We start from the raw sequence: 26,909 nt of genomic DNA on the forward strand, positions 1-26,909 counted from the left end.
GGTTTCGGTTGTTACACCATTGTCAATCTCTGATAAACTCGGACAAACTAGACAATTAGTACTCTGATAAACTAGGCCTATAGTTCCATCGTAGTAAAAAATATTGAATATCTATGCTGGAGTATCGACTATAGATACCAAACACCAATTACAAGTATTAACATTGCTATAGCCCGAGCAAACCTTAGTTTGCAGCACGGGACATCATGGTCAATGTCATATCCAATGGTACCTAATGGCAAATTATCCTTGTAAACGAAATATTAAGTTGTTTCTATAATTTTCGCCAACTCTGTATAGTCAATCATTTTATGAATATGGTCCGGTTGCACAAAATCCAGTTAAATTTTAATCCTGGTTAATTTCACGAGAACCAATCAGAGAAGGCTTTTTTGAAAAGACGGCTTCTCTGATTGGTTCTTGTGGTCGGCTTTTGTGCAACCAGCACTATGAGTGTTTTATCATTGTTGAATAAATAAAAATAACCGAGGGAAATACTAATAAAAAAGTAAGACGTTCGAATTTACTCTCTCTTATTCAACATTTTTTTATCAATACTTTGTACAAAATAGGTAATTATAAAAACGTATTTATATAATATAAAAGTTGAAATATAATTTATAAAAATGCTAATTACTGCAGTAGTTTGAAAATATTTAACGCTGAAAATTGTTCAATATTCATGAATTGCAAGTCTCCAATTGCACTTTACCGTCACGCTCACTATTGCTATCCTTTATTGTTGAAGTCAAATGTCCTCGTAATTTTAAATCACTGATCACTTCCTCCGCCTTTTTCAAATCGTATTTCAGAGCATCACCACGTTTTCTCAAGTTATCATTTTTTAAATTTAAGAGACTGAAGCAATCATTACACTGTTTTAAGAATTTGTGAAACACAATTCATTAAAATGTTGAATAGTCTTCAAAATCTTCCAACAAATTCGGGGGAGGAACAGTTTTGGGCTCTGCATGTTGCTTCTCCCCCAATCATTTTATAATAATAATCGTTATTAATGGAGACAACATTTTAATGAATTGTGTATAATTGGTTCAATAAATACCCAGAATATTGTGGTGGGGCTGTTCAATTATCTTTATCAGATCGCGTTTTAAGCTCTCAACTGATTTTAAATCTAAAGAATTCCCCCAAACCCAACTCCCTTAACGCCTTGAAATTAGAATGATTGTTTCTGCTCTATTCTATTACATACGGTACATTTTCAAAATCACAATTTGGAAGGAAAATAAATTAGGATATACATTCATGGATAATATCAGAGAATAGCTGAAAATACTCACCAAGTCTGAGATCATGGACAAATATCCGAAAAGATATTCTTCAAGGGTTATATGAAAGCCTAGTTGTGATTCGTTTTCCACTGTAAAGAATTAGTAATTATTAATTAATAGGAGAACGATGAAGTGTACCTTACGTCAATTGGCTGATTGGATGGTTAGAATTTAATGAATATTGGTGATTCTTTTGCAAGTAAGTCCATCTTTCCAATGTGAATGGAAAACACATGTAGGCTATACTGAGATTCACATAATAAAGTCAATGGAAATTATAGGAATTCAAATTTGCCAATTTTCTATTAACACAGTTTTATATAGGCCAGTAGATAGATGTGATTAAAGTTACCACGGTAAATCTGATCTAATATTAACTGTTGATTCTTGTTAATAATGATCAAAACTATTTCAGATTTATCCACCAAGAAAATATTTTTTTCATGATTTAATTATAAATGTTCATAATGAGATATTATATTTCTTCAAAACCAAAAACCCCGATCTAGAAAAGGATAGAGCAATCTGCTTTCTCTGATGGGTGACAAGGATAGGAAACCAATGTTATTCCTTAATCAGTTGCTGACTTTATAACGTGAATGTCATCAGTGTTATTAATAAGAATGCCACGATTTGAAGAAAATTTAAACAATAAAATGAATTCTACCTGAGAATTAATTGAACGGAAATTACACTTTATCAAAACCGTTATTATCAATAAATATTCAGTAACTCTTGTTATTTAAACTATTGATTGGTTTCAAATAAATGATGAATTAGGATGATGCAATCTTATTCGAATTGTAATCGTTTTTATTTTCAATAAAGGTTCATTTATTCATTCAAATAATTTTCGGATTAATAAGTTATGTATTTATTTTCGAAATATATAAACTAATAATAGATGTGTGTGCTTGTAGTCTATCGCAATTCTATATGTCAATGTTGAGAAGTCTAAACTCCACTCAATAAAGCATATTTCACTTACACGAATTCTCAAAACTTTTACTAGTATCAAATTTCGCCCATTCAACTAAGAATTTGCTATGACTGATGAAAACTTCCATAAACACTTGAAAAAATCTGCAACTGTAATGATCGATTGCTGAGAAGAGAACAGTTTTGAGCGGTAAGCTTTTGACAGCTTCTTTTTATTCTACAAGCTATGACTGAACATCCTGATATTGACTAAAAATATTCTATAGTGATAGTAATGTATCCGTTTCTTTAATGGAAGTGATCTAAATACTTGAACTTGGAAGCTATTTCGGTTTTTTTAATTTCTTGAAAACTTACCTCCAATAATCTCAGAAAATTCTTTTTTCAGACAAAGATCTCCTCTCTCAAGAAATACAATGAGTAATACCCATTCTGCAATTTGACTAGTGTGAGTCTTCCATGCATGATTAAATTTGAAAAAATCTTCCTCGGGAAATGCTTTCTTTATATTTTCAAAGCTTTTTTGAATTAGTGGAAGGTTTTCACGAGCTCTCGCACAATATAAAGGAACTGAAACATAATAAACATTAACTTTCAAAGTGTGGTACAAAATAATCATACTTTGAATTTGAATAAAAATATATCAACATTTTTCTCAGTTTTTGAGAATTATGGGACTGGAGGAGTTTTTCTCTCTCTCAGGCTAAATTGCCGCCCTCGGGCAGAGAGTAAGCTTTATTAATAGATGCGAAATAACGGTACAGTATTTCTTTGACTCCAAAATATGTTTTTCTGACATTTTCCTTGCCAATTTAGATAAAACCATGTCTTATCAGAGTGAAGAATATGACCAAACATCAAAAATCTACAACGATTTAAACGTGAAAACCATCAAAAGTATTTGTACTTGAAGTTTTTCAAGTTCTTAAGTTCAACTGCTAACATTGTTACATGCTAAGCATAACAGAAACATAATCTGTTTCCGACACTAGCATTGCAATCTTCAGTAAATCAAATTTCACATTGCAATATGTTTTAGTATTTACGATTTCGTCTTCCCATGGGGGAGACCCCTTATATTAAGTACAGCATTAATACAACTAATAAGAGTGATATTTTCACATTCCACAGTTGTAAATTGTAATTGAAATGATTTTTAAATATATAATAAAATTAAAAGATAACATACTATTTTTCAGTCCTTCTCCACTGTAAATTTCATTCATACTATTGGACATTGAAGCTGTATATACTTCCAGTAGTTTCACTTCGCTTTTGATATTCTGAAAAATACGGTTTCTTGTTAGGAAGCAGTTTTAAAAAACTACAGGTTTGTAGTAATATCAATTGCAGTTATTTATATATTTCTGTACTGAGATCAATAGTGCATTCAACAACAATTACAAATTATGAAAATTATTTATCAAAATAATATATGTTCTAAGCAAGCAATGTTACAAGAGGTCTGTTAATTTTACAGTAGAAATAATCGACCTATCGAGAAAACTAAATGCATTGAGGTGAATAAATTTGAGGAAACTGGTTCGGTAAGTGTTCAACATCTGTACGACAAAGGAGCTTAAGGTCTGCCAAGAACAAGTTTCTGCAGAAGAATCAGCGACAGTTGTCGCCCACAGCAAATTGGCTCTCTAACTTGAACATGCAATTACAGCCAATGATTATCGACTTCTTGCAGTAAAATATATGTTATGGATGTGAATAATGAAAATAATTGAAAAAATAAAATGAATAATTAAAATAGTGATTCTAACAAGACGGTGCAATGTGCCAGAAAGATCAATTGACATTCAGGATAAGCAATTTCCAGACATGGTTATTTCGCGCATAGACTATGATGTATACTGGTCACAAAAGTGACCAAAGTCACTACAGTATGTCTAAGTCACATTTCTATGTCGATAAGCCATAGACCATCGAAGCCCAAAAATTCAACATTACTCAATATTCATCAATGAGATTCATCACTCGATTTGTGCTCTAGATTAATTTGAAAATGGACTTCGCTCATATTCATGCTACCAGGCGAAGCTGAAGCTGTCATTCAAGTGCTATCAAATTCCTGGCATAATGTCAATGATAGACTTTAAAAATATATCTCTCGTCAATATAAGGCACACTGCTTGTTTTTACTTTCCTTGCCCTATTACCATAGGTAAGGAAAGTATTGCTTTCCGAAAAAATTAAGGTACCCCAGCTGTCACCAGCTGGCTCTAATCTTTGAATAGTAGATTTGAGATGCGCGGGAACACTACCGTAGCGTCAGGTGATCAATTTTCATAACGGCAAGGATAGTTGTGTGAGTGCGCCACACCAGATTTTTATGTAATTGGATAAAGATAGGAAGTACTTGATGAAAAATCCTATATAATACCATAGAGAAAAGATTGCATAATAAGAAATCCCATGGTATAGGTATCCAAATATTTGTATTGTAATAATTGTTTTGATGAATAAACTTTGATTTGATTTGATAGGTCGTTCATGTTCCAAATTTCAAGCGGATTTTTTTGTCAACTAAAGCCGAATACTGTCGACTACTGTCCATTGCACTGCTTTGCCGAGTGAGTGTAAAGGTGCGTACAGACTCTCGCTCTGCTCCGCAACCGAACGTCACTCCAGCAGAGCGATTGATGATCGACCGGGGAGCAAGAGTAGTTCGACCGGGGAACGCGAGAAGATCTAACATCTTCCGTAACGTTCATGATGGATGCGTGGGCGGTCCGACTGTGGTTCGATGGTGGTACGAAGGCGGTACGAGGGAGGAGCGTGCTCGGTGCGGGTTGGAAGCACGAATATGTGTACGCAGCTTAAGAACGGCACAGTATGAGACTATCAAGCGACACCATAGCTTCACCAAAAATCTGGTGTGGTACACTCACACAACTCTCCTTGCTCATTGATCTATAAGCCTCATTAACGACGATAATTTAGGGGAATAACATTATGCCGATTGGCGGCTAAATAATTGAAACTACGATTATACTATTGTTATTGTGTTCAGAGTACATTTTCCTTTGTTTGAATTATGAAATTTTTTAAAAGTTGTCAAAACAGCTGTTCTAAAAATAAAATATCGACATGTGTTCTTTTGAATAAACTGCTCTACCTACCTACCTCACGCACGAGAAGGAGGTTACAAAGTAAATTTCTCAAGGATGGGGTGGACCCCCTGTTAATTTCCCAGGGAGGAGACTCATGCCAGTTAATAGAGCATATATATATATATATATATATATATATATATATATATATATATATATATATATATATATAAATAACTATACAGGGTATGAATTTGAAAAAATCGGTCAAGTCATTTATGAGAAAATCGTGATAGAAATTTAACAAAATTCATTCTTCTCAGGAATATTACGGAGCTCCTGCAATTTTCCCAGAAATGAGACTCATGTCAGTTGATAGGGTTTATAAATAGCTATCTAGGGTATAAATTTGAAGAAAATCGTTAGAGCCGTTTTCGAGAAAACCGTGAAAAACATGGTTTTTTAGCCACTATCCGCCATTTTGAATTGAATTTTATTGAATTTCTCATTGTTGGATCCTCATGGTATAAGGACCTTAAGTTTAAAATTTCAAGTCAATCGGTTAATTAGGAATGGAATTATCGTGTTCACAGACACACACACACAGACCAACACCCAAAAATCATGTTTTTGGACTCAGGGGACCTTGAAACATATAGAAAACATGAAATTAGGGTACCTTAAATTTTTTTTGGAAAGCAATACTTTCCTTACCTATGGTAATAGGGCAAGGAAAGTAAAAAGTAGTACTAGGACTATCAGCTTAAGTAAAAACTGCATTCTAAACTGCAAATACTAAACATTCAAAACTGCAACATAAACGCCCTATACCATGAGATAGTACACAATATATTATATGTCCTCTATTTTATTACAAAATAATTATAAATTCAATATTATAAGCACGCATTATTGATGCAAATGTGTATTGATTTAAATCTTAGCTTCGCAAATTACCGATGAAGATTGTGCATACTTTCCCCCGGATATTGTCATGAAGAACTCATGTTTACTAACATTCATAGCTTTGTTGCACTCAATTCTCATGGTGTAGTAATGAGATTGATGATTGATCCTAGCATCAAATATTGCTGGTTTTAATACCTCCAGGAAGGTATATTACAAATAATAAGTATGGCTTGATGGAAAACAGTCCTGGAACCACCACATTCACCAGGTGTGCCTCAACATGTCTAGTCATTTACATTCTGTAGTAGCTGAAACACCAAGTCTACCATAACAGCCTTGTGATTGCATACTATAAATTCCTTCACATTCATTTGAAGGATGGGGTGCTCTTATGGGGGCATGTTCCTGCCGTCTAGGACATACTGCTTATGCAGAGAAGAGCACTGAGGTTGATGACTTTTGCGGGCCACATGGAGCAGCGCCGTCTACTTTTCAAAGGAGCATCTGCAGCTTGTCAAGAGAACCTCATAATCCAGTGAATCTGCAGGGTTTTGTCTTGAATTGCAAAATCAGCTGGAACAATCATATACACCAGGGGGAATCCCTGCTGTATATGGAATGTTCCATCTCTTCATAATCCAGTGAATTTTCTGGGTTTTGTCTTGAATGGCAAACTCAGCTGGAACAATCATATACAGCAGGTAACCAGCCGACTCTCCCGCATCTTCCTGCTACTCAAGATGAAGGATGTCCTAAGGTTGCAAAAGAAGGCTGAGAGATTGCATCATAACAGGCAGCGATCATCTTGCCCACTGCAAGCCCATCTTTGCTCACCATGGTGTACTGACGGTCGTCAGCCGTTACATCCTCCTGTGCTTGGTTTATGTCAAGAGGATACAGAATACTCTGGCTGCCCGTAGAGACATCCACCTCCACAACACCAGGCTGTTGGATTTCTCCAGATCGCCTCCACCGATCACAGGCCAGGATTTCTTTCCTGAAATTCCTTTCCTGAACAAGCAGCCTCCTGGTGTGAAGCAGTTGGATGAGACCACCTTGAAGAGAACCATCAGGAAGCTGGTTTCTGACAAGGTATATTATAATGTGACTGAATTTATGAGTAATGATTTGAATTTTATAAAAAGTAGTCACTGTTTAAAGCTGCTATCTGAATATTTAATGTGTGTGTGTGGGGGGGTAATTACGTGTATTGAAATTGAATTTTGTGACGCCTTTGATCCCACAAGTATAGGTAATGGATGGAGCCGAAGTTATTGCAATTGGCATTTTTACAGTTTACAATCAGTACATTCTAATTTCATTGCTTTATGCCAAGAAAACCCAAGAGCAGCTGTCAAAAAGGAGTGACATAAGCAAACACAACATTCGCTATGCTGCCAGGCTGGAGATGCCTTGATGCAGACTGGCGGGGACCCAGGGCACTAGCTTCACACTCGGGCCATAAGATTCTTCATCACTTTACCAAGAGGAGTGAAAGACATTCAATAAACAAAATTCAGCTCAACAATAAGGAAGATATTGCTAAGTAGGCTACTGTAATTGCTGCAGGGTTTGGAATTTAGATGAGGAGTCGTTTTTTGTCATTCCAGCGCCTTCACATCCCAGATGAATCCTTAGACCAGTAGTCCTGGAACTGGTCTATAACTGTCTAAGGATGAAGGTTCTGTCTAACTGTCTAAGGATGACTGGTTCTACAACTGGTCTAAGGATGAATGATTTGGTACCAAATGATACTGCCGATCTGGAAACCCCTGTCCTTGGGATAACATTAACTCTAATAATTAACAATTAATTGAAAAAAACGTGATATTTGACTACATTTTATATTATCAGTACCGTACTACATCTCACCAGATGGGGTACTAAATACTGATGTTTTATTCACCTAATGTCCAGTATTTACTTGAAAAACAACAAGTAAAAGTAGTTACTAATTTTTATTTACATCACCCCTTGTGTCAAATTAATTGTTTTTAGTAAGTACGGTATGCTATAAAATCAAAGATAAGAATATCACCTCAAAAAACACGACATCATTGGTCAAGTGTTGCTGAAATTCTTCTAAATATGTTTTAAAATGCAAATCCATTTCGGCGTTTTAAATAGACTACAAATAACAACTACTGTAACTCACAACATTTTTTTCTTTCTCGTGAACACAAACCTAACCTAATTTTTAGAACTGAAAAAATTTCTGCGCATGTGCAGTGTGCAGATCGCTTGCATAAATGACAGCACCACATTCTCGTCAAGCTGCTTGCCAAGCCGCGTGATTACAGTGTTTATCTATAGTGAGGTCCACGTTATAATGGCAGTGGATAAAGATGGAAAAATAGCGGTGCCGACTCTCTGCATTAATTAATTATATTTCTACACTGTCAAAAACATAATTGGCATCGTTGTGGACCTAGAAAAGGATAGAACCACCGGCTTTGTCGAATGATAGACAAGGATAGCAAAACCAAAGTAGATCAAATACTGTCATTATTACGTGATCCTCACTATACAATAGGCATCACGACAAACTGTTACCGTTCTTCTTCTTCACGTGCCTGCTCCGTTTCGGATGTTGGCGATCATAATGGCTATCCTGATTTTGTTGACGGCGCTACGGAACAGCTCTGCAGATGACTGGTGAAACCATAGCCTCAGATTTGCCAGCCATGAAATTCTCGTGCCAGGTCCCCTTTTTCCGTTGATTTTTCCTTGAAGGATCTCTTGCAAAAGTTTGTATCTTGAGCTATTCCTCATAATGTGGCCGAGGTATTGCAGTTTTCTACTTTTAATGGTATTCAGGAGCTCCGGTTCTTTATTCATTCTCCTGAAAACCTCTTGATTAGTAACTTTTTGCGTGTAGGATATTTTCAGCATTCTTCTGTACAGCCAGAGTTCAAGCTTTAATCTTTACCATTGTTTCTTTTGTGAGGGTCCATGCTTCTACCCCATACAACAGAACGGAGAACACATAGCAACGAAATAGTCTCAATTTGGTTGATAGAGTAAGTTAATTGTTACCGTTCACTCAATTAAATTAATTACAATCATGTTTATGCTCTCCATTAGACAAGAGAATAATTTGTTTATCCTACAAAAATATTTTTTTCAAAATATGATATAATTCCACATTTAATGATATTTCCAAATAGCAGAATAGAAAAAAAACAATGAATGCATCAATATACAATTTCATCAAATACTATAACATTTTCCTTATTCACAAAATACTCATCAATGGATTTGCTTTCGGAATCATCCAAGAATGATCAAATTTTACGACGGAGAATCATCTATTGATTTCTTTACTACGTTCGGGTACAGTGCGCTAAGAGAAGGTCTCTTTCCATCATCGTTTGAGTGGATTTATAACCTTTGAATCATCGATAAAATTGTTTAATTTTTTTCCAAAAATAACAAATTTCTGGTTGTTCCAATATCTATCTAGTTTTATTTTATTTCAAAAACATTCATTTTTCACCTGGAGCAAGCACTCTAGATTAATAAAGTCGTTGATACGTTTGTTGTGAAGGCCATGGAAATGGCTACTGAAGGGAGTCAATACGATCATGTTATTGTACGCAATTTAAAGATTTATTAATGAACAATGTTTAATATTTATTCGCGTTTTTGTTCTATTAAAATTTAATGACAATGTATTTCTTAAATAGTTTATTCTCAATTTCGGTTGATTGGTGTCGGAGTGCGGTGTAGTGGAGTGTAGTTTAACATGGCTGAAAAATCGCAGAAAACATCAAAGGGATTGGAAAAGAACAAATATTCTAATGCAGTGAATCGTACTACAAGTGAGTCTTTAAGGTTAGGGGAATCTGATAAACCTATAGCTCACCCAACAACTTTAATTTCATCAGCAACGAATGCTAAAAAGAAAACTTCCTTTCAAATAACCAGTGTGACAGTAGGTTCTCGCACGAGTAATGACGGCGGTGAAGATTCTGCAGACGACTTGGATGAATCACATACTGAGGATATATCGGATGTTGTTGATGTTTCACGTGTGACAGACATTGGAAACGAAACTCCTAGTTATTCAGAAGATACATTTTCTAAAGACGATGTTTTTTTCAATACTTCCGCTTCTCTTGGCACTGCACCCGTCATACCTACTAGTTCGCAATACGGATTAGCTATAGTAGATGCTAATGAAAATTGTGGAAACTCTCCCTCAGCCTGTGTAAATAATATAGCAGGTAGTGAATTACATGTTACGGTTCCAGATAGTGTGATAAATATAGTAGGCGTTAAGCATAATGAAACTGAAATGAGGGATATCCATTCGCATCCGGGAAGAAATGAGCGATTTAAAGTTGTGAAAATAGAAAGTACAGAACCTTTTAAAAGAGGACGGTGGATTTGCATGGACTATTTAGATCATAGTATGATTCAAAGCCAACAAACTCAAGCTAACGTTTCGAATTTACCAGTTAAAGAGCAGATTGAAAACGTGCATAGCCCAGCTACTGTTGGTCACCAGGCAACAGATAGTGGCATTTGTTTGTCAGATATGAACTCTCAAAACATGAACTCCGTTGAAGACAAAGTGCCTTTAAACGTTGACAAAGGGACACAACAAGATCAACAACAATCAAATGTTCAATATATTAACCAAAATAGTGGACAAACAAATACTGGTGCTTATTCTAACCCATCTCCTGGACAAACTATGCAGTCCCAGCCAGTAAGCATTAGTAGCAGCCAGGCTCAAATGCTTCAACAACACATTCAAAGCATGTCTTTGAATTCACCCATGAATCAAAACATGTTGAATACGAATCAGCATCAGAGTCTTCAAGCACAACAGATGCAACAAGTTATAGCAAGTGCGAACATGCAAATGCCTCAGGTACCATTGCCTCAACAACTGGGTCAACCTGTACAGATGCAGCACCTTCAACAATTCCAACAACCTCAACAGGTGCAACAGCAAGTTATTCAGCCGATGCAACCAGTTCATAGTATTCAGTCACAACCAATGCAAGTACCTCAAACAATAATCCAGACTATACCACAACAACCGATATCAGCACCAGCAAACTACCCTCCAACTTCGGCGCATATTGCACAAACCATTCAGATGCCTGTACAGACGCAGCCGTCACCACAAACCTATCCAGTAGCAGCAGGAGGCAGTCTACAGCAGTGTCCACCAGGCATGATATCGGTGCAACAGCATCCAATGCAACAACCACAATACTACACCACCACTCAAGGCATTTCGATGATGCCGTCGCAGCAGCAACCACCGCAAATGATGACTATTCCGACGCAGGTGCCGCATCAGCAGACAGCTGTCGGCATGCAGCAGCCGTATGCAATGCAGCCACAACAACAACAACAGCAGGCGCAGTCACAGGGTCAACAACAGCAGCAACAGATGCACCACGTGCCGACGACGTCGATGGCCGGCTACGCCCCGGTGCCGACTGCCGCCCAGGTGGTGGCCGCCGTCAGCCAGGCGGCCGCATCTATGGTGCCTACGTCACAGTCTGCCGCCACCCAGATGATCCAGCAGATGTACGGCACTGTCATGCAGGGCCAAATGTTCAGGAACGGGGCGGTACCCTCCAGTGTGGTGGACGCCATCACCTCTGAGCCTGGAGTCATCGAGCGGGTCGTCCAGTCCACTGGCATCCTCGAGACGCTCGCCAATGTCGCTTCTATCAACAACAACGACAACTCTGAGACACCGGCCGCTGGAGAGGATCCAGAGAGGTGAGTCATCCATTACCATTCAAGTTTCCACTATTATTTCAGCAATTCATACAGCTAAATGGAATAATTATTCTTTTTTAGGCAGGTTTAATTATGGTTATAACATCGTGAGTCAGGTCAAGTATCAACTCAATATCCTATCGTGAGTCAGGTCAAGTATCAAATCAATATCCTTTATTAGGCAGAGTACGGATATAATGATAGTTTTATCGTTAAAAAGTTGTCATTAACTTAAGCTTTCACAATCATAGATTTTCCTAATAATTTTGAGAATACATTATGCACAACGTATAAATTACAAATTATACACCAAGTTAACTGGAAATCAATTTCATATTTAAATCTCTAGTTAGTCAGTATCAACCGATAGTTGTGAGTCAGGTCAACTATCAAAACGTCGTCCTGTTTTCCATTAAAGAATAGCTTTCTTTCTATTAATAACTGGCTTTCTAATCTTAAAAAGTGGCTGTCTTCCTATTAACAAAACTATCCCTCAAATAGAATATTATTTCGATTCTCAACTGCATTAAATACGGTCGAATTCCTCACTCATTGTAGCAACTTTAGTATTATAACTGGAAAAAGTATAGTAGGCCTATGCATAACATCCCATCTTAGACTTTGAACAGGAAATTGATGGGTGATTTTAAATAATTTTACGTTCATTAATCTCGATAATCTGAATCTCGTTCAAGTAGTCTTGTAATGGTGAATGAATGAAATTTATTATCGGATCTATTTTTAGAGTCGTGCACGATTATGTGTTTGTTTTCAAATGATAAATCGGATAACTGACCTACATGACAGACATGCTACTTATCTCAACTTATATTATCATTGCGGTATTCTGTTATTGTTGATTCAATTAGCTTCCAAGCTTCAATTAATTTTCAGATGTTATTTAATTGTAATATAATTTCTAATTATCATCAATTATTCAACTAGAGAGATTTGATATTTTAGTAGAGTTCATGTTATAATATTAACTTTTCATGATAAATTTCAAATCAAATCTTCGGTTGGTTTTCTAAACCCTTACAACAGATTAAACATTCATGCTACGATAAATAACTCGTAATTTCTTCAACTTTATTTTCAATATGGTTTTCTGCTCATAGAAATTCGTTTATTGGTTTTCATAATAGATTTTTGTTATCATCTCATAGAATTTCTAAATTGAATTAATGTAATTATGTTGGGTGTGGTTAAGAATATCCCATGTCCATAAATGTGCTCAAAAATGAACCATGGAATTATCTGTATCATTCATTGGATAATAGCATTAGGCTATGATTTTTATCAATTTTCTGAATATCTTTTGCAAATCAGTATTCTGTGCATTGCAATTGAAAAATTGTAGCTATTCTGTTGCATAATAATGAATCTTTATCATCTTATCAATAAAAAGTGCGCTATTAGTGATATTTTGGGCTGTCAGAGATAAGTAAATGAAGTGTGTTTTGTTGCGAAGATAATAAGACATCCCATAAGATAACAGGCATTTTTTTATTGTTTTTCAAAGTAGAATGTTCTCTTCCGTCCCCGTCAGTGACCTTGTTCATGATAAAAAATTGTGTTTTCAGTTATTTTTTCCTCCTTAGTTACTTGAAGAATATTGCACTTTTGTTGACCATATCACTTGGAAAAGTGTTTATTTCGTTATGAATTCTTGACATCGAAATGACGATCAACAGAAATTGATTTAGAAAGTAAACAGTTTGATAAATTATTGTAATCATCATAATTATTATTATAGTTTAGTAGGTATCGCTACTAAACTATGATATAGTATCTTCAAATTCAGCTTAATAATTAGGTTTTGTATGACTCTGTATCATACAAATCAGATCTGTAGCTGTCAGATTCGAACTAACGGTTCCCCTCTTACTGTTGGAGGAATAACATCAACTTCCATAACACTGGTGTGCTCAAATTAATATTATGAATCATTCAGTTTGTGTATCATATTTTATAGATTTGAATATAATATGTCAATCTCGAATCTGCATAATCTCTTAAGTTTTAATAAGTACCAAAATATTCCATGAGAAACTAACTAACCTATTGACTCTGTATTCGTTATTTATTAGGCATACTCAACTCACAAATGAAGTTGTCCTAAATTTATCAAGTGGCCAAATGCTTGGATAGCATACCAAAATTATTATTATATCTTCAAACCTTAGTGAAAATCATAGCTGCAGCTCTCTTTCTATAAGGCACTTGACTTGGGTTATGACAAACAATTTCTACATTATTGTATTACTGACGACTTTCTTTGGTGGAAATATTAGAAAATTGCTTCACCCCGGCAAATCTTCCTTAATCCTTGGGATGTTTCCAAAGTTAATTGAAAATTGTGATGTATTGGCGTTTGGAGAATCAAACCTTCATAGATTATCAATGATCTGATTGATGTATAGGTGGCTGATCACTTGAAATAATTACTTGCTACTTGTAAAATTTGATAAAAAATTAGGAAATATAAAAAGTTTTTGGCAATAGCCTGTTTTTCTCTTCCGACTATTGTATTGTTTGCTTTATCCAATAAATAAAAGTTTTTCTTATTTCATAAATGTATTAGAGTAGCCTAACTAAATATTTGAAATATGGAATATATTCTATTATTCAAGTGCAGTATTTATGGAAATACAAAGAGCTTCTTTTTTTCCACTTCCTTGTAAATGGCAACAAAAAAGATTCCCTTGAAGTTGAAGATGTTGCTGTTCTGATCCACTTTGAAAGTGAAGTTGTATGTTTGAATTGGGCGTTGAGAGAGTGGGAAAACCGTTTTGGTGTTATCGGAACCGAATGGAGGAAGCAATTTGTCACTTCGCCCCTTCGCCCCTTCGCCCCTGCTCGTCTTTATCAAACTAAACAACTACTAGACTACTATCCTCGCTCCTCAGCCTCAGACCGACCAGCCAGACTCCCATACGACAGCATTGCGCACTCATGACTCATGTCATCCAAATAGACGCACCATTTCTAAATAATGGTCTTCTGCATTCTATTACAACTACTGTCATTGTCATTCTCCCTAATTTTGGCTGTTGCTAATAGAATTAATCAAGTTTTTCACAATATTGAGGAATGGAGGAACCATTTTGGTTCCATTGGAGAAGCAGCCTAATTTTGGCTGTTGTTAATAAAATTAATCAAGTCATTATTGTAGTAGTTTATTTTTTTACAATATTGAAGAATGAAGGAACCAAACTAGCCTATTGGATAATATTGTGATTCTTTTAAATCTTCATCAGTCACTATCATTCTCTCTCACTTTGTCCGTTGCTAATAAAATTAATCAAGTCATGTAGTAGTTTATCTTCTACAATAATGAGGAATGTAGGAACCAAAATAGCCAATTAGATAATAATTGTGATTATGTTTAACCTTTATTTTAATCTTTCTGTTTGATCTTCATTAGTCATATTATCATTCTCCCTAATTTTGTCTGTTGCTAATAGATATTGATCAAGTCATGTAGTAGTTTATTTTTCACAATATTAAGGAATGGAGGAACCAAACTAGCCAATTGAATAATTGGCATTATCTTTAATCTTCATTAGTCTCTATCATTCTTTCTCATTTTGCCTGTTGCTAATAGAATATTGATCAAGTCATCTAATAGAAGTGTTTTCCAATAGAGGAAAGTACTATTGGATATTATTATCATTCTCTTTAATCTTTAATCTCTCTATTCTTCTGTTGGTTGATCTCATTAGATTGATTTTTTATTTCCGTTTAAACATAGAAACATAGTAACTACAAAGTATTTATTTGCCCAAGTATTATTTAAATTTTATTAGATAAGTATTTCATTGTCTTCGGTATTTAAATGGAAATGAAAATGAAAAAAATCTTTATTAGGCGGAGTTAGGACTAAATCAAGCAGATTCAAAATTATGTGATGCTATTCTATAACGAATTAAGATTTATTTTAAAAAAATATTTAAAGATTATTAGATTGAAGTATTTTATTGTCTTCAGTATAAATCAGGTAGATTCAAAATTATGTTGATGCGATTCTATATGTCGATTTTTATGAAGTCGTTTGAACTTGTAGATATGATGTCTGGACACTATCTAAAGAATAATAACATCGAAAAAAGTATCATATCACTCTTGCAAATAGATGGGCAAAAACATTGCCAAATTCATATAATTAATGCACAAATACATGGAAAACAAAATTCAGTTTCATACATTAGAAATTTACTAACAAAATTACAAAAGCTTTCATTGAAACTAAATAATAATCTAATATATAATAATAATAATATCGAGTGACCTGGCTGGCTCAGGTCTGGTGTCAGAGTTTTCAGGTCGCAACTGATCAATTTCAGGGCCTCTGACATGACCTAACGACTGTTTTTTAGGCAGTATATATAATATTGGCGTTGCCAGCAAAACAAAGTTTGTACGCTAGCAATGAGCATTCAGTAAGCACTCCAATTAGAGAAAAATAGAAAATAATGATGAAAAAAAATAATAGAATATTGATGAATTTTAATAGGCCGTAACTAACTAGAAACTACTCTGATGAGTAACTTATATTGTCTCAAATAGGTTACATGGAAATTTTGATGAAGCTCTCTATACTCATGAAATGAACGTCCAAAAAATGCAACTCTTTTTCCATCAGATTCCACGAATCTACTGTAAAAATAGATTGTCTTCGTTATTCTAGCTGCCAGCCCGAAAAAATCGTTGCAACACAGAAAAAGCTAACAAAATTAAAGGAGCTAGTTATTATCGGTCTATTTAATGTTCGTATTTAGGGCAGAACCGGCACTTGTCTTGATTTACGCACGCCAGCGGTCGCAAGTGCTGTAAAATTCAATCTAAATTGGCCCAATTTGAAAAATGAAGTCTAGATTGTATTATTTCAAGTTGTTCATCAACCTTGTCTTTAATGTTGATTCCTTGGATTAATATTATTAACACAAGGAATTTGATATGGTAACCATTTCCAAATTTAACTAAAAATATCAATCTTATTATAAATGGGTGGAATAATCAGTTATATGAGCAGAGAATTAATCCAGCATGAAGTAAAGAGTTCCAAAGAACCTACTTTTACTTGTACTTTTTTCTTGTTTGCACACTACAATAATTCAGCTCCCCTTTGAAGCCAACATCTAATTTGGAATTCCATTCAAAGTGTGATATAATATGTGTTTAAATAAATAAATTCAAGGATGGACTTGGAAACGTTCTGCCTCCCACATGCTATGTTATATAGAGTCTGGTGGTCAGAATGTTGAAAGATGTTGAATTTATGGGGTTCTTGCATCGACCCTAGTGCCAAGAGTGTTGGAACGATTGTTGAATAAAAAATTAGAAGAAACATATCTATTAAGGAGGATAAGCCCCATCAAAACGCCTAATGTAGTTTATATTATAACATTTTTTTCGTAGTTTAATTGAATGAGCGAAGTGAATTCTACGTTTCAAGCCAATCGGCGTTTGTCTGTTTATTTGTTTGTACCGCAGTTACAGTCGCAGTTATGAACCGATTTGGATGAAATTTGGTATACAAGTACTTTGAAACAAGGCGCAGAAACGTATTTATTTATTTTTTTAAAATTCATCCCCGTTTCAAGATGGCGGCCCTCTATTCGGAAATTTTACCCTAAAAAATCAACCTAACTTTTCAATACTTTATCGGATCAGGTTCAAATTGGGTTCATTCTTCTTAGCGCTTCAAAGCGGTATTATTTCATGTATCACATGTTCAAAATTTTTTAATTTTTGAAATTAGAATTTTTTTTCAAATCCCAATTCAAGTTCCGGATTTTTTATCTTTTCAACCGAGGTCAAAAGTGTAAAGGACCTTTATTCTTCAGCGCTCCAAGGTGATCTTATTTCATATATCAGATGTTAAAAATTTCAAAAAAATTAGAATTCGATAATTTAATTTCGATCACTTCCGATCAAATTCGTTGTAATTTAGCAATCACGAAAAATTCAAGCTCTTATTTAAATGAATTATAATACAGTTAGTAGTGCATTGAAGTATTAATATCTAAATGAATAAAGATCGTAATAGGTAGTTTTAATAACAAATTAAACTCCTGATTAATTCTAATACCGTTAATAGTGTCTTGAAGTATCAATAACTGAATGAATGGAAATAGTATTAATTTTAATAACAAATGAAACTCCTGATGAATTCCAATAGGAATTACCTAATATTGGCAAGCCCTCGCAATTGTCTGATGGTTCTAGAAATTCAATCAGCTACAGTATTTGAAAGACTCCAACGTTGGATAGGAGTTGTAGTTGAACGTCCTACCCCTACATGTTGCCGAAGAATCAATAATGCCAAACATCTAACCCGCAGTTCAATGTCCATGGTCATGGTTTTCCAGCGGACCGCTCCTTCTATGAAATTCGCTTCTTTCATCCTCACTCATCGTATTCTGATCACTCTCAATTCTGTTTTCTTCCTTTTGCTTTCAATGATTATTGCTTTCGCATTGAACATCGATTTCCCAATTACTTTGTACAGGTGGAATGGCCTTGCCTTGGCAAATCTCTTAATTTCAATACTGTACTTACTTTCAATGTAAGTTTCTATGTAACTTTCTATCAACTATCTGATAATCATCCTATTCAACAGTAGCTTTGTAAGTTTTCTATCTTATTTTTGCTGAGATATTCATGAAATTTCAATACAGTTAATTTGAAATTTCTGCCAGGAAAATATCCTTATTGGCAAGTCCCCGCAATTTTCTGATGGTTTTACAAATTCAATCAGCGTTGAATTCAAATTCAAGACTCCAATGTTGGATAGAAGTTGTAGTTGAACGTCCTACCCCTACATGTTGCCGAAGACTAATATTATAATGTCATCTGAAAATCCTATTATCAAATCATTTATAATTTTACCAACTGTTAAATTAAAAACTCTAGAATCTAAAAATTAGAACCCCAATATTCATGAGGTTTTCGAACTTAGAAAAATTTATTATTTAAATATTCTATTATTGAGGAGCTTATACACTGCTCATTAGCTTATTCACGTAAAATCTGAATTTTGTAGGTCTTCATATTTAATTTTGTCTCTTACTGTGTTGATGATCATCTTCTTCGAAAAGCTGATGCTTATTAAGAATGCAGTTTGGAAAACATTTTAGACTTTTATTTACACAAAGTTTAATGATTATGATGAGAACCACTGAGCAATTGAATGGGTCTTACAATATTCCTCTACTAGAGTTAAGCAATCGCACTTGAAAAATTCCTTTCAATTTACCGACATTGCTGCATTCGAATACCATACAGTAATTCACAAATTTACCCCTCTTCCGCACCCCCTTACCAGTACTTTTCCTTTCCACCATTCCTCCCACTTTACCCAATTAAATTCGCTTTTCCTCTTCGCCCACTCAGCAAACAATTTTCTTTTCACTATGTTCCTTCTCTACTTTTTCTCTTTCTTCAGCAAAGAAGCACATTATTTTGAGTTGCTGGGTCCGCCCATATTAATTTTGTTTTCAGTGTGACATTGTCCCATTTTATCACATTCGTCTACGCAACGTCCTTCTACTCGTTGGACGCACATTTTAGTTGCCTATTTACATCTTGACAAAGACTGGGAAATGAGCTCTACTTATCGTCCTGTTCAAGTCTTATAACCTTAAAAACGCCCACCATATACATAGTTGTGCTAATAATAATAATGTTAACTTGCATACATTGATCGTATTACCTTTCATTTAACTTACCTCTAATTGACTGGCATTCACTTAGTCCAAGTAAACAGATATCTGAATGTATGTTTTCACTGCAATAAATATTGCATTATCAACGGTAATTACTTAGTTAAATGTAATTATTACGGAAATTGAATGCGGTTGTGTGCTCGTGCTGCTGAATATTTCAAATTGTATTATTATAAAAAAGAAATACTGTATATTTCTTCTACTTCATTCTCCACTTGTTGTCTATGTTCTATTGATTATTAACTTTTATATGGAATGAATGATTTCATTCTATTGAATGTAGTATAGATTCTGGAATGAAATGGCTTGAAAATACTCATCATTGCAATTGAGACAAAATTGAAAATCTTTGAAAAATTTGTAATATTGAACTTCTATTATTTTTCCTTGATTCTGGCTATTGAAATACGGTCTTAATTATAAATGCTGATATTCAATCATTATTTATTACCAGTAGTTTTGAATCAATCATTCTTTTGGAATTAGGAATTTGTACAGATATTTATATAATTGAGCTCATCTAAACTGTATTCGAATGGTATTTAAAGAAAACTCAATATTATTTTTCACTGCTACAGGAGCTTTTAGGGTTGTTTCAAATGAACGCTTGTTTCAATGAAGCTTTGAAATTCAAGACATTGTTAGGCCTTGGCATTCAAGGCAACATTTCAAACAATTAATTTCTAAATAGATATCAGAATGCAGAATAAGATAATCTCATAAATTGCCTTAATAGGAGGCAAACTGCATTGAATAATTTTAATGTCATGCAATAGTTAGGAGAGAATTCCATTGCTTACAATATAATTACAGCTTCATTCTGTTCACTTTTTATTTGTTGTATGATGGAGGGGGGGAGGTTAGTATAACTCGCATGTGAACAAACTTCGTCTTCCCAACATGCTTTTTTCTCCTCAGAAAGATTGCTGCTGTACGTCACAGAAAATGTTGTTTATAAACTTTTTCAAACTATGACTTGGCAAACATAGGGGGACGGGCGCCTTGCCCTTTAGAAAAAGTAGTAGTATAAATAGCCCGGTTCGAGAGACAGAATTGTCATTACATTTTTCAATTGGTTGCCATTCTGGCTCACTTTAGTGCACGTACTCAACCATCGTTCAAAATTAACTCTGGAAATTTTCGTTTTTATTACGTGACTTGGAATTTATTCATGCACTTTAATCAACATTCATAATAAATAATCAAATTTGCATCCAACTATATTGCATTGTATTGATATGAAATCAATAATGTTGTAGGATAGAATAATGTTTTTCAATGTCATTAGTTGACATTGAATTATAAATTGATTCTTTGAAGTGCTCTTTAAAATACTCTTCTCGTTATCTGATGTTGGAGGTTGGAGATGCAAGCAAAAACAATAACTAATTTTAAATTACAGTATTACAATTGCACGTTTGCTGTTTAGGAGTCTAGTCTCATACATTTGCAACATAATAGAATAGTCTGTCATGAGTCATTCATTTCATTTTTCCTATGATTTAGTTTTATACTCATTTTCATTCTTATTCATCAGCTATTCCAATCTATTCAGAAACATTTTATCAAATTGAGCCCCCAACACCACCATTGCAATCTGAAACTTTCATTAAAAAGGAAATTAAAGAAACTGTTGAAGAGAATAAACTTCTGAAATCGAGAAAGAGAGAGACAGAAGAATTTGATTTGATCACTAGCATTTAATCAAAGGAAGAAGTCTCTAGGTCTTCTCTGTCACACATTACTTCACATTAGTGAGAGTGTAAGGCAGGAGGAAGAAAAAAGAATGGTTTTTATTGTAATTCTTGAATAAGAATAAGACCTATTTCCTCTTTATATTCAAAATTTACGAGTATTTATTTTTCACTCATATTTGAAGCAATTTCCCAGTCCATTTTCTTTCCAATACATTTTCAACCAGGTTTTTACAATGGTACTTCTTGATGGACCTAGAATATATATTATGCTCCTAGGCCCTAGAATGTTACCGAGATGGACCTAGAATTATAGATGAGATCCGAACCATTGTGAAAGTTAAAAATGGAAATAATCGTCTGTTCAAGCGATGATTATCCAAACGAGGTTTGTGATTGTAATGATATGGGAACTTACGATTGCAGCCACCCTAAACTGTACGTTAAAGCTAATATGAAGCTTCTGTGCACTAGGCTTACAAGTATTAAATTAAAATTCATTTCAAACTGTTAACAATCCTTGTAAATAACATAATTGCTTCTCATTCAACCTATGCTGACATAATTTAGTTTAGCTCATTTTAGTGTAGAAGATAATAATCAAATAGGGTTGGCATCCACTTCACCGAGATCTCAGTTGATAAAGAATCATCCAAATAAATCTCCAGTACGTCAAGTTTTCAATTCGTCAAGCTCCTATTGCTTCCAGTGGATGCAGTATCATATACACACTGTATTTCATTCATAATATTATCAAATAATACTAGCATATTGCCATTCAAAACAAAAACCTTACCTCTAACCTTTCCCTACTAACTAACTAACTTATTAACCCATACAACTCCCTAACCCATTCTCACTAATCCCTAACTATAGTGAGATACACGTTATAATGGCAGTATTTGATTAACATTGGTTTTGCTATCCTTGTCTATCATTTTACAAAGCAGATATCGTTATTCTTTTCTAGCTCGGCAATGTTGTCAGATCGTTTTTTCAACACAGTAGAAATATAATTAATTAACAAAATGTTTAATTTTAATTGTGAAAATTTATTATCTGATCATTGAAAAATATATTTTCCTGAAGAAAAAAGTTAAATTTATTATTTTGAACAGTTAAAAGAATGAACAATTAATATTACATAACATACATCTCCGCAATGTAGTTAGATAGTTTTTTAACAGAGTAGAAATATAATTAATTAACAAAATGTTTTATCTCAGTTTTGAAAATTTATTATTTAATCATTGAAAAATATATTTTCCTGAAGAAAAAAATTAAATTTATTATTTTGAACAGTTAAAAGAATGAACAATAATATTACATAACATACATCAGTGTATATTCTATAGAAGGCAGTGGCAAGGCAAGAATCGGCAACGCTTTTATCCTATCTTTTTCCACTGCCATTATAACTTGGACCTCACTGTAGCTGACTGTCAGCCTGCATCTTTCATCGTATTGTTAACGAAAACTTGATGCCGTGAGACTTGACAAACTGAGCGGCTCAACTTCCCATTATTTTGTTCCAGTATTTCGAGAAATAGTTATAATATTCACTTGACGCACTGAGATATTGACGAACTGAGACACTCTCGTCAATAGGTCTGCTGTGAAGAGCCACAGAGAAGATAGAGATAGATTCCTTCTACTTTGTGGAAGAGCAGCTCGAGTTAAGTATTTACTAGGCACCTTCATGGAGTAAAGATACCGTTTACTTGTAGTAATCATTTGTCTGTGGCACCTTGTACACGTCACCTTGATTGGTGATCGGCGACTACAGACAGACAGCACAACGCCCTTCCTCATCCTCTGCTGCCACTTGATAGCCTGAGCCACATCTGACTCATCAGAGGAAATCGACGCAAGTGACTAGCCATCCTACTGTTGTTGTTATTATGGCCAGATAAGACACACTGCTCTCTCGCTCTCTCTCTCTGTCATACACGCCGGTGCTGTACTTGACATTCTTTCAACTCTCTGCTCTTCCGCTCCTACACAAGCATTGCATTCAACTACAACACTACAATGGGGTTAACGATCTTTAAAAATTCAGCCTCAGTACGAATGTTTTTTGCTAGAATTGATTGATTTCGAAACTTCGTTATTGTTTTACCCCTGCATAAGCTGTGGCATAAGCTGTTGTTTATTGAATATTCATAATCTACTTTAATCCAAGTAAATATTTGAAAATGATTCTATAAAAATACATTTTTTCACTATTGATACATACCAATATGATATAAAACAAAATGGAATAAGGTGGTTTTCTCATTAGAGGTAGGCGCACACAGATCGTCATCAGACGGACGGCACGCATCGGACAGATCGGACGATTGAATTTGATGCATTGTTTTCAATTTGAGTGCGCAAACCTATACGATGCAGATAGGTATGCGCACTCCAATTGAAAACAGTGCATCAAATCTAATCATCGTCCGATCCGTCCGATGCGACCGTCTGATGACGATCTGTGTTCGCCTACCTTAATAATGTTGTTTCTTTATATTTAATATGTCTACACATTCAGTTCTAATTTATTTTGTAAATTTAATATTGGTTCATGTTCGGGTACAGGACTAAAATAGGTCTTGGTTTGAAGGTTTGATCTCCAAATAAACATTAACTTTAAAAGGTCTTCCGCCTCATACAATCATTTGGATTAATACATACTGCATCTTTATTGCAGTTTCAGATCAGATCAAATCATAAACCATCGTATTATCAATTTTCTTATATTCGAAATTTGGATTTTAGAGCTTCTTAGGAACAATTACTCGATTGTAAAAGCTGCTTTAATTTTAGCTAAGCTGTTAGTAAGAAAAAATGTCCCATATGAAAAGATGCAAAAGTTGGGTGGATAATTTGATATGAAATTTGTGTCACTGCGCCCTTGCTTGCCATGTCTGTGGTGAGTATCAAATTGGCAGTGACGTGTCATGCATGTGTGTTCAAGCACGAGCGCAAACTACCTTCATCACACAGATGAGCAACAGAGATGGGAGTAGAGATTGAATAATAATAAGAGGAGAAAGAGTAAGAGAGAGAAAGAATGAAATGTGGCACAAGATAGTAATTTCTTCGTCGTTGGCCGCTGCAATGTCGTATTTTGACGGCGGTGTACTAGGTAATGAGGTGCTGCAAACTAGATTTATACGCTATTTTTTTGGGAGAATATCTTCTCCTAATCTGATGTGATACAATCATTGATGTGTGTGCTTGTAAGATCGTACATAGAACTCACACGCTTTCAGAATTTCTGTAAGAAAATTTGACTTTAAAAATTTATTCAGTTTGTGGCATGGGGTACGAGTAATTAAACTATAAATAGTATATTTTATTAGATTCCACTAGATTTTAGTAATAGCTGCTAGGGAATTTCTTCGAAGATATCAATAATAATAGTAAAAATTCTTTATTACATATTCTTCAAGAACAATAATTGTTGTAATATATATATATATATATATATATATATATATATATATATATATATATATATTACAATTGTTGGTAACTACAAAGAGCCTCATAATTCATTATCAATATTTTTTGTTTCAAAAATAGATTCACTATATTTTTCCACAGCCAGTCTGAGTCTCTTGTTTCAAGAAATTCACATACTACATACATGGGCCTTCCTTTGAGAAACTCACTAAGTCATTTTTTTCAATGTCACACAATCCTGCCTTTTTATAGTCTCCGGTAGATGATAAAGTCCAATTGGTAACGTTTTAAGACATAATCAAAAGTGTGCTATGTTTTACTGTATGAAAAAAGTACCCAATGAGTTGAGAAATTTGTCCCAGTATTTTGTTCATTATAATATTATGGTCTCCGTTTTCATTCCTGATCCTGAACCTTACAGAAAACAGCGTTGAAATCTTTGAATTACACCTGTATTTTTGGATTGTCCTTGACTCATGCTGCAACTGCTAATGAATTAATAATTGAGAGACAAATATTACAAACTGTTTTAATGGAATCATACATTTTCAGTTATTTTTGAATTGTTTATTGTTTCGCTGGGTTTGATATTTTCCTTCTTACTTTTCTAATCCAATAAATCAGCTAAAAGCATCCCCTGCTATTAATGTGTAGGTGAGATGCATTGATGTGGGTAAGCTCGTGTTCCCATTAAGAGATTAGTCCGCGTTTAATGGAAAATCGATAAGAATCTTATTAGTATCACTGTTTCCAAGTGCTCTTGTTAACTCGAGGCTTTTGCCAATTCTCAATTTGATTCTTTATAATGATTTCTGCAATAATTACTTACTGCAATAATTATCTTTAGCCCATTTGCCAAGTGAAAGGTGGGGCTTACGAACTTAGCTTCCCTCCCTAAAAAAATTAATCTTTTTCAAAATAAAAATTAGTCCAATTAAATAGTCTAATTGAATATTACGATCATATAATGTTTTAAATATGACTAATTGATTATGTGAGACCAATTCCAACGTCCCATCATCAATATCTTCTTGGAGAAGGTACTTGAAAATTTATAACCTCGGTATTTGGGGAAAAGGTTAAATTAGGTAACCTTAGAAATGAAATCCTTAAGGTGCGTACAGATTTACGCGCCGCGAACATGAGCAATTCACTTTTAATCAGCTGATGCCAAGCTTTTTTATCTGTATCTTACCGTTTCTGTAAAAATACAGATATAGTCAGCTGATTAAAAGTGAATTGCTCATGTTCGCGGCGCGTATATCTGTACGCACCATTAGATGTCAGCGGAACTTGACATATTTTAATATGGATTTGACTCGATGAGGTTATTTCTTCCGTTTCTTCATATTAGAATATTGTGTTCATCTATTTTGTTCAATGATTTTTAAAACGATAATGAAAACACAAAGATGTAGTCAAGAATTTAACTATCACAAATTTTATTTGGGAAAATCATTAACATGTTTTAAGATTTATGGTGTCATCTTCAGCGTGACAAGTGAAATTGTATTTTAGAACAAATTTATTTGTTTTAGTTGAAATATTCGGCTATGGCTCATTTTCATTGAAAGTTATTTTCATGAATGAAAAGTGGCCTAAGGAGAGAGGAAGTGGGAATACCACAACGCCGAAATATCGCTGTGGTTACAGAATTGTAGAATTGGGCATTCGTGTGCGACTGCAATTCAGATTAACTGGCGTGAAAATTATCGCTGCTCACAACCTTCTGTTGATTACATTCCTGGTAATACAATACAACACGTACATTGGTAATTCGATATGGTTGTGGCCTGTCATATTGTCTTACATTCAAATTATTTTGCCAAAAACTCAAATTATACATTGAAAAACGTCTACTTTTGATTGCAATTTATATTTCATAATCATGAGTAGTTTGCTGAAATGGATAGACTGATACCAGTGATTTTATCAAATCTGCATACAAATAAGAAGAAGTAACCGTCTTAATTTGGTCTCCTTGAATTTCTATCTCTGTGACTCCTGTAAAGGAAGAGAGTATAGAATGTAAATATATTGTCTTTTTTCTTTAGGGCTACTTTTAATATAGATAAAAATATGAAT

At 34.3% G+C, this 26,909-nt stretch overlaps 2 protein-coding genes across 3 annotated transcripts in view; one reads left to right on the plus strand and one right to left on the minus strand.

Moving 5' to 3' along the window:
- Positions 1-586: 586 nt before the first annotated feature.
- LOC111049228 (translin) lies at positions 587-8,411 on the minus strand. Its single transcript, XM_039431173.1, has 4 exons — positions 8,241-8,411; positions 3,421-3,514; positions 2,589-2,801; positions 587-1,381 (listed from the first exon to the last, which is right to left on the minus strand). The coding sequence occupies exons 1-4, from the start codon at positions 8,310-8,312 to the stop codon at positions 1,206-1,208; spliced, it is 555 nt and encodes a 184-aa protein (XP_039287107.1). The 5' UTR covers positions 8,313-8,411; the 3' UTR covers positions 587-1,205.
- Positions 8,412-9,714: 1,303 nt separating this feature from the next.
- Positions 9,715-26,909, plus strand: part of LOC111064363 (protein bunched, class 2/F/G isoform) — a 51,413-nt gene continuing 34,218 nt past the window's right edge. Inside the window, exon 1 of one of the 2 annotated variants that reach the window (XM_039431161.1) lies at positions 9,715-11,950. In XM_039431161.1, the coding sequence (XP_039287095.1) occupies positions 9,948-11,950 (2,003 nt within the window). In that variant the 5' untranslated portion in view covers positions 9,715-9,947. The remainder of the gene's footprint in view (positions 11,951-26,909) is intronic. The other variant, XM_039431153.1, reaches the window with a different exon arrangement.

Source organism: Nilaparvata lugens, chromosome 1 (assembly GCF_014356525.2).
Source record: "Nilaparvata lugens isolate BPH chromosome 1, ASM1435652v1, whole genome shotgun sequence".
NCBI classification, from domain to species: domain Eukaryota; kingdom Metazoa; phylum Arthropoda; class Insecta; order Hemiptera; family Delphacidae; genus Nilaparvata; species Nilaparvata lugens.